Here is a 17,073-nt window from a genome sequence, read left to right on the forward strand (position 1 = left end):
CGAACTCGTAAACACCCGTAGTTTACTCTATTATTTAATATAATAGGTGTAGGTGTTGAACATTATAACTTATATACAGGACAACATCATCAATTATTTATATCTATTTATATCTAACTAATTCACATAATCATAATAAAAAGAATACATATGGTTCCTTAAAGAAACAGAGAAGGGGGAGAGGAGAAGGGGGGGGGGTTTAGAGAAACAAAGAATATTGAAGTAATAATTCAAATCAAAGTATCAAAGCATTATCCTTAATTACACCACCACCTTTTGAACATTCTTATAGGAATATTGTCTAGCAAAGAAGACAAAGAGAAACAAATTCAATGTGCTCATAACCGCCAACATCCAGTAGAATTTGTCCAAGCGACTATTGTTCAAGTCCTTACCAAACCAACTCTTTCCAATCTTGCTTGTCACATGGTCAACAATTGTAATGATCAAACTACTAAGAAAACTTCCAGCTCCAATCACACTAAGATAAAGTGCTATCCCTAAGCTTCTCATTGAATCCGGAACTTGGTCATAGAAATATTCTTGCAACCCTACAAGTGTAAAACCGTCACCAAAACCAATAATTAGAAATTGTGGAACCAACCAAGACACATTCATTTTAAGGTGAACCATTTTAAGTCTCTTTCTTTCAACCAATGCTGCTACCACCATTGAAATGATTGAAAAGAGCATTCCGGTACCGATCCTCTGAAGGATGTTCATTCCTCTTTCGTTTGCCGTCAGCTTTTTTAGCGACGGTACAAGGATCCGGTCATAAACTGCGACGGAAAGTATCATTCCGGTGGCGGTAAGGGCGAAAATTGAAGCTGGAGGGATCTCAAAGTTATTGCTTATTTTTCTATCCATGATTGCACCTTGTTTGATAAAGAAAGTGGTTGTTTGTGCCATGCATATTCCAAATGGTAAAGTGAATACCCAAATAGGTATCATGTTGATAATAAGCTTCACCTCTTCAACCTTGGTTACAGTAGCAAGCTTCCAAGGACTCTGTTTCTTTGCTATGTTTCCATCATCATCACTTTCAAGCATAGCTGCCTTGTCAAGAAATCTGAAATACATGCATACTAATATTTTAATTATTATAAATTATAGATGAGGAATAATTTAACATGCTCAAAATACTTCTAAACATCTTAGATAATAAATGCAGTAAAAGATTAGATACGTTCAATGTTTCTACCGAATCAACATGTTCTTTTTCTTTTATGAAAGAGAAAAATGAAAGTGATGTTATTAGTTAAAAAATTGTTGATCATCTGGACTACATTATCTATAACAAGTGGTATTAAAAGAGAAATAATTAATATATGAAATATACTATATGGGAAATAAAATTTTAACACCAACAAAAGATAATAAATAATTCTAGTTAATAGTTAAAATGGTCCATTAAAAATTACCTGTTCATCAATTCGGTCGTCAAAAAATTAAATGTTTTGAATTAGTTCTTGAAAGATGCAATATTAAATCATATTAGTCCTTTTGCTAATTAGACGATGACGTGTCTCAAAATATTTATATCACGTATCATCGTCTAACTTATAAAAGGACGACCAATTTAATTCACAGTAGCATCTTTCCGACACTAATTCAAAACTGGTGTACACTTGATCTTTTAGAAAAAAATTTGACTATTAACCCTAATTAATTCTTAGTTATATTATACTAGTACCATACATACTTGAGTTTCTCTGTGTGGCATAGAAATCTTCCATTGCAACTCTGAAAATTAGAAGCTTCATATAGTTCACTAGGATTGGAAGGATATGGAAGCTTTCTTTTGGAAATGGCTGCAACTAGAACTTGAAACATTGGTGTCAAGGGGCTCCCACTTGGTACCCTATAACGATAAGATTTTCTTCCCAACAAGAATATGATCAATGAAAAGGCCATAACCCCTATGAGGATGATATCAGCAACTCCCCAATTAACATGATCTTGTACATAAACAATTAGGGTTACTCCTAGAATGAGTCCACTACAAACACCACAACTCCACCAATTAAAGAATGACATTTTCTTCCTCCTTTCAGAAACATGATCATCATCAAATTGATCAGCTCCAAAGCTTTGTAAAGAAGGTTTATGCCCTCCAGTTCCAAAGGATATTAAGTACATGGCTATGAAGAACACTACTTCATGTACCCTCCTAGCTTTGGTGCATGTGTTATTAATGTTATGATGATCACATGGCCTTAATGCTGGCAAGAACCATGATAGAGAAAGAAGAACCAAACCCTGTATTTTCATAAGAAACTAATGATAGCTGTTTTTAGATTTGTGTAAATTTTGTATATTTTTTTATCATAAAAATTTTGATATAATAATGCTACAAAATTATTTGTCCCAAAATCTTAAACTAATAAAAAGATGTATATGAATAAATATATCTCTAACAACACTAATTAAGCTAACATGCATGTGTATAATCAAACAATATAAGAGAGACAAATGCAATACTTAAAAACAGAGGAGTAACATTTGTAATATTCAAAGACTTCAGGGGAAGACTCTTTAATTTTCTCAATTTAAATGATTAATAATATCTTGGATTAATGTGATAATTAACGAAACAAAACTCGCTTATACTTCAATAGAGGAATCTTAGAACTTTTTGAGTATACCTAATTAATGTTCTAGTTCTTTTCAATTACCATGAGATAAACAATGGATGATATAATGATAGTAATGTAGCGACTGAAATATGCATCAGCAATGAATCCTCCCAACAACGGCATCAATGTGGTGACACCAATCCAATAGTTCACATTTTTAGCTGCCATTTTTAGATCTTGATGAATAATCTTTGTAAGATAAAGGACCAAGCTGGTTGCTACTCCAAAGTAGCTTAACCTCTCACTAAATTCAAACACTGCAAACGAACAAGGATAAAATTAAGTGTTACATGGGTACCAATAACGGTATAAATATATAGGAAACATTTCAAGTATACTGGAGAGTACTGGTGCACCATTTATTCTAACCGTTGATCTGAATTATAAAAAATATATAATATATATTAATTAAAATCAATGGTTAAAATAACTGGTGCACCGATACTCTCGGTGCACTTGAAATGTTTCCAAATATATAATATCTATATATACACCGGATATACAAGCATGTAGATTAACTACAAAAAATGAACAAAAAGGTACGGTTTACTATTATAATGAAAAAGTAACTAAATAAAAAGCATAATTTCAATAATGTTTAAGCAAACGCAATAATAATAATAATAATAATAATAATAATAATAATAATAATAATAATAATACATCTACCCGTTTAACATGATAAAAAAGATAAATTACTTAAATAAACTAATTGAGGGTAAAAATTATCAAATTGTTCTAAATAAAAAAGATAATATTTTTGTTTTTTTATTTTTTTATACGAGTGAATACTTAATTCGGTCTTTGATAATTTATTTGAAAAAAATATCAGATTTTCAAACAAAAAAATGTATTTTTTTTTATTTTTGATATTTAATTTTTTGAGATTGGTTAATTTTTTTGTCAATAATCTCTTTTCAAAACATATTTATATGACATGTTAATTACTAATATATTTTTTATTTAATTTTTATAAATAAAAATAATTTAAAAATTACTAATATTTCTTAGTTTTATACAATAAATTTAGCTAATTTAGCTAATGTATTTAAAAAAGGTATACTAAACGGCCCAACAAAAAAGAATTTATTAATCCTAATTGGTTCTTAATGGATAAATTAATAGTTTAAGATGGCATATTGGCTTATTCTGTTAATACAAAGAGAAAATATTGACAGAGAAGCTAATCAGTCTCATAAAAGTAAAAATTAGAAATCGAAAACGATTTTTTTTTTGTTAAAAACCTTGTTGTCTTTTGAAATAATTGTCAAGAGTCATTTAAGATTTTTCTCTTTTTATATAAATCAGGAGTTTATTATAAGTTTTTAAAAAAAATTATATAAAACCATATAAATACCACAATTCATGCACTGATAGTGTGCAGTGGCCAAATTCTTCTTTTGAGCATAAATTATGGTATCAACCTGAGTTTTATGTCAAGAAAGAGTAAAATATCAGAGATTCTCATGATTTATGTGTACGAAACTAAAAACAAAAGAAAAACCCATGATTTACGTTAAAAAAAAAAATTATGTTGGAGAGTGAAATTAGCAATAATACATTTATCTAATATTCACTAATTATACAAGTATGAAATTAATAACAGTATATTTATCTAACATTCACTGATTATACAAATATAAAATTAGTAATAATATATTTATTTAAATTTTTAATTTAAAAAATATGAATACGTTAATTGAAAAAAAAATATAAGTATGTTCATTTAAAATTTTTAATTTAAAAAACACTATTACATTAATTTAAAATAATACAAATATATTTATTTAAAATTTTAATTTAAAAAAATACAAATACATCAATTTAAACTAATACAAGTATATTTATTTAAAAATATAGAATTGCTTATGTGGCAGAAAATATAAATAAAGAGGTTAAAAATATAAAAAAAAAATTTATTACTGTCTTGACTATAATAAATATCATGATAATATAAATTTTTATGCAGAAAAAACTTGTATAATTATGTTTGATTTTTAAGAGTATTAGAATTATTTTTAAATAAAAATATATAAATAAACATATTTATATTAGTTTAAATTAACGGTATTTTTTAAATTAAAAATTTTAGATAAACATATTTGTATTATTTTATTTTTAATTTAAAAAAAAAAATCTTTCTAACAAGCTAGCCCACACCAAAAAACGGAGCGAGATGCACTTTAGGTTCGCATATTAACCTGCCGTCCTAAGAATGACAAATTAGGTAGAAAAAGGTCAAGTGGTTTAGCAAGGACTTGTAATCTCTTATAAAAATTTTATTATGTTAATAGGTTAGGTCAAGATTTATTAATTAATTTTATTGGCCTGTTAAATTTATATGGATCTATTAATACATAATTATATATATAAATATTTTTTTTATTATTAATAAAATTATAAGATATTTTAAATTTATTATATTTAATTATAAATAATTTTATATATTTTAAATATTTTAAAATTTAAAATTTTTTATAAATATTAAATATGACATATTATATATAAATATATTTATTAAAAAATAAATTTTTTTAAATAATATTTTTATTTTTATAAAAAAAAATTATCAGACTTTTTAATAAGTTTTAGGTCAAATCAGATTGAATAACAAGCCAAATTCAAATCAATTGATTACATAACAAGCCTCACTTGTTAAGATCAAAATCTGGCTTGACCTAACTTATTTCCACTCGTATGTGTGTGGCGAGACAAAATTAGAAATAAAAATGTGCAAGAAAAAAACACATAAATGTTTTACATAAAACACGCAATAATTTAAGGATACACGTACTATTCTTGAAGAGAAACTTAGTAAGAAAAAAAATACAAAAATTCAATCACAATAAACATATCTTTTTAATGAGAAATAAACGAAAAAACACAGAATTTTTTGAAGAAAAAAAAAGGAAGAAAAGACAATTTTAGTGTAATGTAATTAAAATTTATGTATTTTTCAAAAAAATATATATTATTTTTTGTTATTTAACTAAAAATTGCACAATTAAAAACAATTTATGTGTTATATGATTAAAAATTGTGTGTTGTTTAGTTGTTGGTGTTCAAATCCAAACTGATCCAAATTAAACCGCTCATCCAATCCAATCCAAACCGAAAATCGATTAAAACCGCACTAATTCGGATTTGATTGGATTCTATTTTTCGCAAACCGCTTGATCGGATTCGGATCGGATTTCGGATCTAATTTTCATAACCGATCCAATCCAATCCAAATCGCACAATGTACTATAATATTATTATTTTATTATTATATTTACAATTATACTTATAAGATGTTCAATTTTTTATATATTTTTATATTATTTATGTATTATTATTTAATAAATATTTTATGTTCAAAATGTTATTTATTTATTTATTTTAACTAATCTATAATTTTATTTCTATTGTTATGTTATTGTTGGCTTTTTAAGATATTGTTGAGACTTGTTATGTCATTGTTGATTATTTAAAATTTGATGTTGAGACTTGTTATATATATTTAATTTTTTTAATTTATAAAACCGCAAATCCAATCAAATCCAAACCGCTTGAAATTGGATCGGATCGGATCGAATTTTTTTAAAAATAGCATCCAATCTAAACCGCACCGCAAGTAAAATTAGTGTTCAAATCGGGTGAATTTTTTATTCAAAACCGATCAAAACCGCACCGCGAACACCCCTGCTCATGGAAGTATTGGCTTAAGATGTTCATAAACCTACGGAGGACGGAGCCATGCATAAATTAGAATCAGCTTAGTTCGGAAGCTCCTCCATCTTTCTATTTCAAAATTGAATACATAAATGTTTGGAAAAGAAAACAACTTAACCCATTAATCCATGGAATTTCAAAATTTCCACAAAAAGAAGGAAAAAAAAAAGGCAGAGATAACTACAATCAAAATAAACAGATAAAGCAGTTTAGTTAACGATAAGGAAGTTTTAGTTTAACCAAAAAGAAGTGTTGTCGTTATTACTTACCAATAATGAAGAGAGAAGTTTTCCAAGAACCAGTTGAATCTCGGAGTGGAACTCGTCCCTTATAATCAACTGAAGAATCATGAACCCATTTCATCTCATTATTTTCAATCTCTGCAGTTTTTGCATCAATTCTGTTCTTCTCCATGCGGCTAAGGTTGTGCTGTAGTAGAAATTCACTAGCTTCAATTACCTTGCTTAATTATTAATTAGTGGAGCTACACAAATAATTAACTATACTCTATACATGAGAAGTGAGAACCTCCTTATATAGAGCTGAGAGAGGATAATCATATGTTAGAGGAAGATATTATTCACTAAGGAAAATTTTCTGTCTCAATCACATAATTAAAGGCAATCGTTTTTGAACTTTTCTTTCTTTCTAAAAGATATACTAAAAAAGAAATAGAGAGAAAAGCAGAGGTTGGACCTTATGGCAATTAATTAAAGTTATTATACAATATTAACACGATAATATTAGAGAAATAAAAAATAATTAATCCAAAAATAATTTAAATTTATTTCATTGAATATTTATTTATTACAGAGTATATTAAATAAAGTTAAAAATAATAAATTTTAACATTTTTAGCTAATTTTTTTATTATTAAATATTGATGATGTTGATATATCAAAGGAAGATATTTGTACTAATGAAAATCGTTTTGTCTGAAACACACAAGGGCAATCATTTTTTTCCTTTAGAAAGGAAAAAAAAGTGAAAGAAAGAAAAGCTAATGAAAGTTATTATACCAATTTGTTGACAATTTGCCAAGTTTTGTTTAAAAATACAAGAAATTAAGCTGATATTTCTCAATTCTAAAAGTTAATTCCAAGGTAAAAGTTGTTTTATATTTATAAAAAAATTTGAATCTTTATTTTTAGATAATGTGAAACTTTAATACACCCTCTCATGTTTAGCACTGGGCCAGAACTTCAAGCGCTAAATTTGATGACCCCGACTTGTGTAACGATTCTACAATCAAGCCAAATTTTATACTATATAATATATAAATTAGTGATCATAACTAAAATTCAAAAGTTAGCATAACACATAAAATTATAAATGGTATCAAGCCTTAACCATGAAATCCAATACAAGTGGTAGTTGTTTAAACTGTTTAAACATCATATTTCATTTTTCATTTTTTTGAATGGTGCGAATAAAACAATTTTTTTGGTAACCATCTTATTAAGTCTCGCATTATCTACAATTGAAAATTTGATAGTCCTTATAAATATAGGTAATCTTTACTTCTTGAGCTAATTTTAGCTTAAATTAAGTCCACTTATTTTTTTTATATAGTATCAAAGCAAAAATTAAAAAAAAAAGTGTGAAACAATTCTTATCTATTAACTAAAAGACTGAACAGGAATTAAAGCTAGCTCAACAAAGACTTGAAGAGCAATATTTAATGGTTAAAAAAACTTTCAAGTATATTAATATTATGATATTTTAGTAATTTTTAATCGTTAATTTTAATTATAAAAAAATATATATAATTAATTAAGATTCAAGATTAAAATTTACTGAAATACCAATATACCAATATATTTAAAAGTTTTTTTAATGGTTATAAGGTGGCTACTAACAATTATAATTACAGTGTGATACCATAAGAAAAATTCTAACTAGACATTTCTCTTAAGGGTTAAGAGTATATGTTAAGAACTTAAGATTATTATTTATATTTTTATTTTATTTTTTTTCGAATAATAAAATAAGACATTGAAAATTTAAATATTGTAATTTTTTTTATATGAAAATTTTTTTAATTGATAATCTTAATATGTGAAGAGCCCATGTTAATTAATTCTTAAATAATTAAGTCAAAAGCTAATTCAAAAGATTAGGGTCACCTCAATATCACTTTGGTTTCTAGAAAAAGTTTGAAAATTTTATAGTAATTAAACCTAAAGTGCTTGAAATTGGGTCGTGTAATTCATGACTCTCAACACTAGCAAGACAAACTCTGTTTTAAGTTGGTCCGTCATTGTAAAAATGTTTTACATATGTATAATTATATAATATATTATATAAATAAAAATAATTATTTTTCACACTTACTATATCAATGATGTCAATAATAATTAAAAAAACAAATTTGATAAAAAATAGTCATGTCATGTTAATGTTTTAATTTACACAATAAAAAACTCATCATAAATATTAAGTAAACAAGTTATTTTTATAATTAAATTTAACTAAGTTTTTTTTTCTTTTTTTTAATGTATCTTTTTTTCTTACACTAATTTTTATTATGTTAATAAATTATTGAACTAACTTAATTGAAGTTATTAGTTACTAAAATAATTTAATCATATAACATTATCGAAAATTAAACATTTAATCAGGATCTATTTTCTTTTGGAGTGTCAAAATGGTAATTATAGGTACATGTGGATCGGAGCTTCAGTAATATATATATATATATATATATATATATATATATATATATATATATGGTATTTATATGGTATTTAAGAATTAATTTGGATTAATTGTGTGGCTAACAAGTATCAAGAATTCAAATTTTATTTTGTATACACGATTAATTTGTTGAGTAGTGATGATATATTCATAAATAGAATTTAAATTCATAATAAATTAATTCTTAATCAGTTGAAATAGAAGATAATGTTAAAAAAAAAAAAAAAAAGAAATGTTGCGCATTTCCACTTAATAAGCACGTCTTCATCACACCCTTCCATAGATCATGTTATCTAACATCCAATTATGACTATATCCTATGTTTATGTGTGGCAATAATTGACGATCCTCTTTGAATGTTTAGTTATATATATTAATCAAACTTTCACTAATGAATCAAGCATATGTAACTTTTTTGCGTTACTCATTATGTGAATTAGATTAACTGGGAGAAAGCAGCATATATGTGTCGACATTTGATTGATATTCCACAACCTAATCCAAATATGCTAAAACAAAAAAATTAAAAATTATGACCAGAGTTTTAAGGTGCGATCTTTCAAAAGTGCATCAAATCTAGCAACAATGTATTCGGTAATGACACAGATACCTTGATGATGATTAAATAAAATAAGAAAGCACTAAAACAGTTGCATATAGTTGGGGAGAAAGGAGAGCAGGTAAGGACGAATTAAAAGTGATCATCGACAAAGGGAGGTGGTCAGGTGGACCATTAGAGGGAAAAGTTGGTATACTAATGCAGTCACACCTGCATGTTTAACAAAAATTTGGTGTGATAGACATTGGTCGTGAGTAAATAATCAAATTAGTATCTAAAAGATTATTTATTTTTTTAAATTAATTTTTAAAAGATTTTTTTAATTAAATTTATCTTTTAAAATTTTAAATTAGTTATATTAGTTTTTTTGTTACTTTTTGTTATTAATAATATCAAAATTTGTTAATATAGCACGTTAAATGATACCACAATATACTCCTAAGAATTTTAATTGACTATTTGTGAAAATTAGTAAAATTAATTTTAGAAAATAAATAAATAAATAAATAATAACTAAATAAAATGAAAGGTAATAAACAATCTTAGTTTATAACCTTATGATTTTAATGGTTGAAAAAGAGAAGAATTATATACCTCTAATTGATGGATGGTTCATATTGAAGAGACTCACCTATAAATTGAGTTTTTCTTTAATTCATTTTAATAAAGTCATCCAGATAGAATAACATAATATTTCTTTGAGTAGTTTTCTTCTATATATATAGAGAGAAATGTGTTCTCCTTTTGTCAAGAGAGAGTGTTATTGTAGTCTCCTTGTGATAGAGAGAAGTTGTAATTCTCAAAGAAAGTTATTCAATTGTTTCCATATTTTATACAAATTTCTAATTTTTCATCTTTATATTTTTCTGTGTCATTTGTCTGGTACCTAACAGTGGTATCAGAGCCAAAAGTTGCTGATTAATATAATTTTTTTTCCGCTGTGAGTTACCATCTAAAAAAAATGACAGCAAAGTATGAAATTCTAAAATTCAGTGGGAGTAATTTTTTCATATGGAAATTGAAAATAAAAGCCATTATGAGAAAAGACAATTGCGTGACAGTAATTGAAAGTAGACCCACTAGAATTACAGATGAAAAATGGAAGGAGATGGACAACAATGCTGTTGCAAACATACACTTGGCACTAGCTGATTCAGTTTTATCAAGTGTAGCAGAGAAAAAGACAGCAAAGGAAATTTGGGATGCTCTCACCAAATTATATGAAGTCAAGTCACTTCACAACAAGATATTCTTGAAGAGAAGACTTTATACTCTTCGAATGAGTGAATCCACATCGACAACGGATCACATCAACAATCTAAATACACTATTTTCCCAACTCTTATCGTTGGAATATACCATAGCGGAAAACGAACGTGCAGAGCTCTTACTTCAAAGTCTACCAGATTCATATTATCAGCTTATCATTAACTTAACTAATAATGTTTTGACTAATTATCTTTCTTTTGATGACATGGCTGCTGCGGTTCTTGAAGAAGAATCTAAGCGCAAGAATAAGGAAGATATATTAGAAAGCTCAAAACAAGCAGAGGCTTTGTTGATGACAAGAGGGAGATCAATGGAGCATGGTTTCAGTGGGAGTCAAAGTAGACCAAAGTCACAAAGTAAGAAGCAGGTCAAATGCTACAATTGTGGAAAGAGAGGGCACTTCAAGAAAGATTGTTGGAATAAGAAGAGTATAGAGAAGATTCCAGAAGGATCAAGTTATCAAGGATGTGTTGCAAGCACCTCTGATGATGGAAAAATCCTGTATGGCGAAGCAACAATTGGTTCTAAAGGTAGAAAATAACTCACTGATGTTTGGATTGTTGATTCAGGAGCAACATGGCACATGACTCCTCATCGTGATTGGTTTTGTACATATGAACCTGTCTCGGAAGGATCGGTGTTTATGGAAACGATCATGCCTTAGAAATTGTTGGAATGGGTACTGTCAAAATAAAAATGTTTGATGGTTCTATTCGTTCACTTCAAGGGGTAAGACACGTAAAAGGCTTGAAGAAGAATTTGTTGTCGATTGGGCAATTGGATGAACTTGGCTGCAAGACCCATATTGAAGGTGGGATCTTAAAAGTTGTTAAAGGAACTCTTGTGGTAATAAAAGCAGAAAAGATTGCAACAAATCTATACATGCTTGTGGGAGATACTTTGCAAGAGGCAGAGGCATCAGTTGCTTCAACAAGCCAAGAAGAAATGACGATGATATGGCATTGCAAACTAGGCCACATGTCAGAACGAGGCTTGAAGATTCTTGTAGAACGTAATCTCATTCCCGGGCTCAAATCGGTAAACTTACCGTTTTGTAAGCACTGCGTTACAAGCAAACAACATAGATTGACGTTTGGTAGATCAACTGCTCGGAGCAAGCACATATTGGAGTTGATTCATTCTGATGTGTGAGAATCGCCGGAGATGTCCCTAGGAGGAGCAAAATATCTTGTATCATTTATTGATGATTACTCTAGGAGGCTATGGATGTACCCGATCAAGAAGAAGTCAGACGTGTTTGCGATGTTCAAAGAGTTCAAAGCAAAGTTAGAAATTGAATCTGGAAAGAAGATCAAGTGTTTAAGGACAGATAATGGAGGAGAATATGTCGATGGTGATTTTCTAACATTTTGCAAGCAAGCAGTTATTCAACGGCAATTCACAGTTGCATACACGCCTCAGCAAAATGGTGTAACAGAGCGAATGAATAGGACTCTCCTAGAAAGAGCACGAGCTATGTTACAAACTGAAGGTTTAGCTAAGTCTTTTTGGGCAGAAGCTGTTAAAACCGCCTATTATGTGATAAATCGGTCACCATCAACTGCAATTGGGTTGAAGACACCAATGGAGATGTGGCAAGGTAAGCCACCTAATTATTCTTCTTTACATATATTTGGTTGTCCTGTATACGTAATGTACAATTCCCAGGAAAGAACAAAGCTGGACCCAAAGTCTAAAAAATGTATATTCTTGGGTTATGCTGATGGAGTTAAGGGGTATCGCCTGTGGGATCCCACTGCCCGCAAGGTAGTTGTCAGTAGAGATGTGATATTTGCAGAAGATGAATTGCAAAAGGAACAAGAAAACGACAGCACTGTTAAAGAGATAACCACTGTTCAAATAGATGAAAAATGCAGAGAAGGTGATCTTTCTGAAGCAGAACCACAGCACGAAGAACAAGAAGCAGAGGCCAATGACATAGAAGTTCATCGATCCACTAGACAAAGAAGAATACCATCATGGCACTCAAATTATGTTTTGACAAACCATGATGCATATTGTCTTTTGACAGAAGATGGAGAACTAACAACTTTTATGGAGGCTATGCGCAATCCAGACGCTTCTATGTGGATGACAGCAATGCAAGAAGAAATTGAGGCATTACATAGAAACCATACCTGGAAACTTGTTGAACTTCCAGCAGGTCAGAAAGCCATTGGTAACAAATGGGTTTACAAGATCAAACGAGATAGTAATGATCAGGTGGAACGATATCGTGCAAGATTAGTTATCAAGGGATATGCTCAGAAAGAAGGTGTTGACTTCAATAAAATATTTTTTCCAGTGGTGAGACTAACTACTATTAGAGTAGTTTTGGCTACGTGTGCTGTATTTGATTTACATCGAGAGCAATTAGATATAAAGACTGCTTTTCTTCATGGAGAACTTGAAGAAGAGATATATATGCTCCAACCAGAAGATTATGAAGAACAAGGAAAAGAAAACTTGGTTTACAAGTTAACTAAATCTCTGTACGGTCTAAAGCAGGCGCCAAGATGTTGGTACAAGAAATTTGATTCTTTCATTATTAGCCTTGGATGCAACAGACTTAGCTCAGATCATTGTACTTATTACAAGAGGTCTGGTGATAATGATTTCATCATTCTGCTGTTGTATGTGGATGACATGTTGGTGGTAGGTCCCAACAAAGATCAAATCCAAGAATTGAAGGTACAGTTGGCTAGGGAGTTTGATATGAAAGACTTGGGACCAGCAAACAAGATTTTAGGGATGCAAATTCACCGAGACAAAAAAGATAGGAAGATTTGGCTATCGCAAAAGAATTATTTGAAGAAAATCTTGCAACGCTTCAATATGCAAGAATGTAAGCCAATTTCAACCCCACTTCCTATGAATTTCAAATTATCCTCAAGTATGTGCCCTAGTAGTGAAGCAGAGAGGATGGAAATGTCTCGAGTACCGTATGCATCAGCGGTGGGAAGCCTTATGTATGCCATGATTTGTACAAGGCCAGATATTGCTCAAGCAGTTGCGGTGGTAAGTCGATTTATGGCAGATTCGGGTAAAGAGCATTGGAATGTTGTTAAGAGGATCTTGAAATACATCAAAGGGACCTTGAATGTTGCATTATATTTTGGAGGATCAGAATTCATTGTCAATGGATATGTCGACTCAGACTTTGCAGGTGATCTTGATAAACGAAAATTTACTACAGGCTATGTGTTTACACTTGCAAGAGGAGCTGTAAACTGGCTATCTAAATTACAGATTGTTGTAGCTTTATCTACTACAGAAGCTGAATATATGGCAGCTACACAAGCATGCAAGGAAGCTATTTGGATCCAAAGGTTGATAGAAGAACTCGGGCACAAACAACAGAAGATTTCTGTGTATTGTGACAGTCAGAGTGCCTTGCACATTGCAAGGAATCCTGCCTTTCATTCAAGAACAAAACATATTGGAGTACAATATCACTTTATTCGGGAAGTAGTAGAAGAAGGAAGTGTTGATATGCAGAAGATTCACACGAAAGATAACCTAGCAGATGCCATGACAAAACCAATCAACACAGAAAAGTTTGAATGGTGTAGATCCTTATACGGCCTATGGAATACATGAGCAACATGAATTTTAAAAATTTATCAAAATTAGCTTTAAGTGGGAGATTGTGAAAATTAGTAAAGCTAATTTTAGAAAATAAATAATAACTAAATAAAATGAAAGGTAATAAACAATCCTAGTTTATAACCTTAGGATTTTAATGGTTGAAAAAGAGAAGAATTATATACCTCTAATTGATGGATGGTTCATATTGAAGAGACTCACCTATAAATTGAGTTTTTCTTTAATTCATTTCAATAAAGTCATCCAGATAGAATAACATAATATTTCTTTGAGTAGTTTTCTTCTATATATAGAGAGAGAAGTGTGTTCTCCTTTTGTCAAGAAAGAGTGTTATTGTAGTCTCCTTGTGATAGAGAGAAGTTGTAATTCTCAAAGAAAGTTATTCAATTGTTTCCATGTTTTATACAAATTTCTAATTTTTTATCTCTATATTTTGCTGTGTCATTTGTCTGGTACTTAACACTATTAACATAATATATTTATGAAATTAGATCAAATCAAAACCTAATTGAGGGAAAAATTTGAGGTATTGGAATTTCTTAATTTGGAATTGATTTAATCTAATTTTATAAACTAATTATGTTAATAGTCAATTAGGACTACTAAGTGTATGTTGTGATATTATTTAACGTATCACATCAACAAATTTTGACACCATTAGCAATGAAAGTGATAGAAGGACTAACATGACTAGCTAATTTAAAATTTTAAAGGACGAATTTGATTAAAAAAATTTTCGAGGACCAATTTAGAGAGTGAATAATTTTTCAGGAACTAATTTGACCATTTACTCTATTGATGGTACTATAAAAGTTTATGTATAAAATCTAACCGGACCGGCTAATTGTCCAATTTGACTGAAAAATCAATAAAAAAATGGTTTAACTAATATGTGCCGTAAGAATACATGATAAATTTATCGTGGAAGATTTTAAATAATATTTTCAGTTAATAAGTACAAAATAAACGTATTAAAAATTTAAATTTTTATATTTTTAATAATTTTTTTAATTTAAAATTTTAATATATATTTTAAAAACACAAGATCGATAAATAAAAAATATATATAAAAATCTATGAATATTACGGGACACTAAGACAGAAATAACATAAAGTTGTGTTTGGACTGATGAGACATGGACAGAGATATTATGTCTAAAAATATTAAATTAGTATATTTTGTATCTATCCTAATAAAAAGAATACAGAAATACTAATAAGAGACACAACTTATTTTTTATTTTTTATTACTTTTGTTAATTTGTTATAATTATATTTTTTATTATTATATTTTTTTCAAATTTTTAAATAAAAAAATAAATTAGATTTTTATAAATTATTTTAATTTATCACTAGATAAAATACATAAACACTAATTTTTATATCTTTATTTTTTATATTTTATTCTCAATATTTTTTTTCTGTTCTCAAAATTAAACCGAGCCTAAATTTCAAGACATGGTGTAGAGTCTAAGACACATTGTGAAAATAGAAGCTTCTTAATTCAATAAAATATACATATACATGTATGTTCTTAAAACTGCCTTTAATATTCTTTTTTTTATAATTATAATAACACTTTTTAATTTTGATATGGAGAAAATAATGATGTAGAACAGTGTTATAAAGTACATGGGTGCTTTATGCGAATGTGGTGTCAGGATTAAAAAAATCAAACGATACAATTTACGACTAAGTAATCAAACGGTCCGATTTAAGGGGCACAAATCGAACCATTCAATTTGCGTCCTCCCAGCCACGTGTTGCGCATGCGTTGTGCCCCCACGACGATGCCCCTTATACAAACATGCCCTTTTCCTGAACCCCATTCTCTCCCTCCAAAGTTGCTTTCTTCTTTACCCACCCGGCCACTATTTTCTCTCTTCTTCTTCATCACTTTAATTTCTTCTTCTTCTTTAGTTAAAAAAAAATTACAATGCCAAAAAAATAAAAATGTAAAGATGTTAATCGTTCTGAACTTCATATTATCAATTATTTCTGCCATTTTGATTATATAAGTTCGTATTTTAAATTTGTTTATATTTCAGAATTATTATTATATATTGTTAGAAATTTAAGAATATATGTTTAAATGATATATGTTACAGAATTATTATTATTATTATTATTATTATTATTATTATTATTATTAGAAATTTAGGAATATATGTTTAAATAATAGTTAGAAATATATATGTTTAGATTTAGTTAGTGAATATTTTAATCAATAATAATGTTTAAATTAGACTAATATAATATATTAATAAAAAATATATGTTTAGAATTTTTTGTAATAATTTTGAGAATTATAATTAATTAACTTTAGAGTTATATTAATTGTTGTATAATTTTTTTAATAATTTTGAAAAATATGATTAATAATTAGGTTTTGTAAAATATAATATATTTTTGCTCCGATAATAATTATTTATTTATTGTTAGATATTTAATTGACATAAATATATTATTGTAGTTGAGGTTTTAATAAAATAGAACATTATTAGTTAAATAAGAATTGAATTTATTTATTAGCTATTATTAATAGTAAATTAGTATTTATTATTAGTGATATAGGAATTATTATCCGGTAAA

General features: G+C 28.3%; 1 protein-coding gene across 2 annotated transcripts; it reads right to left on the reverse strand.

The window, feature by feature from the left end:
• Positions 1-217: 217 nt before the first annotated feature.
• LOC112727825 (protein NRT1/ PTR FAMILY 5.6) lies at positions 218-6,936 on the reverse strand. 2 transcript variants are annotated; one of them, XM_025777739.3, is made up of 4 exons: positions 6,620-6,936; positions 2,676-2,893; positions 1,703-2,259; positions 218-1,069 (listed from the first exon to the last, which is right to left on the reverse strand). In XM_025777739.3, exons 1-4 carry the CDS (start codon positions 6,762-6,764, stop codon positions 262-264), a joined length of 1,728 nt encoding a protein of 575 aa, XP_025633524.1. In that variant the 5' UTR covers positions 6,765-6,936; the 3' UTR covers positions 218-261. The 2 variants fall into 2 exon arrangements, with proteins under 2 accessions (XP_025633524.1, XP_072065644.1); XM_072209543.1 differs by having other exon boundaries at positions 1,703-2,277; positions 6,620-6,928.
• Between the last annotated feature and the right edge of the window lie 10,137 nt (positions 6,937-17,073).

The sequence above is a fragment of the Arachis hypogaea genome, chromosome 12 (assembly GCF_003086295.3).
Source record: "Arachis hypogaea cultivar Tifrunner chromosome 12, arahy.Tifrunner.gnm2.J5K5, whole genome shotgun sequence".
In the NCBI taxonomy this organism is placed as follows: Eukaryota; Viridiplantae; Streptophyta; class Magnoliopsida; order Fabales; family Fabaceae; genus Arachis; species Arachis hypogaea.

Bases quoted from the DNA above. Each gene is read 5' to 3' on its own strand.
- LOC112727825 (XM_072209543.1), bottom strand. From the start codon at position 6,764: ATGGAGAAGAACAGAATTGATGCAAAAACTGCAGAGATTGAAAATAAT. The intron at 2,894-6,619 runs GTAAGTAATAAC...GTTCGTTTGCAG, and splicing joins AACTTCTCTCTTCATTATTG to TGTTTGAATTTAGTGAGAGG. The intron at 1,070-1,702 runs GTATGTATGGTA...CATGTATTTCAG, and splicing joins TGCCACACAGAGAAACTCAA to ATTTCTTGACAAGGCAGCTA.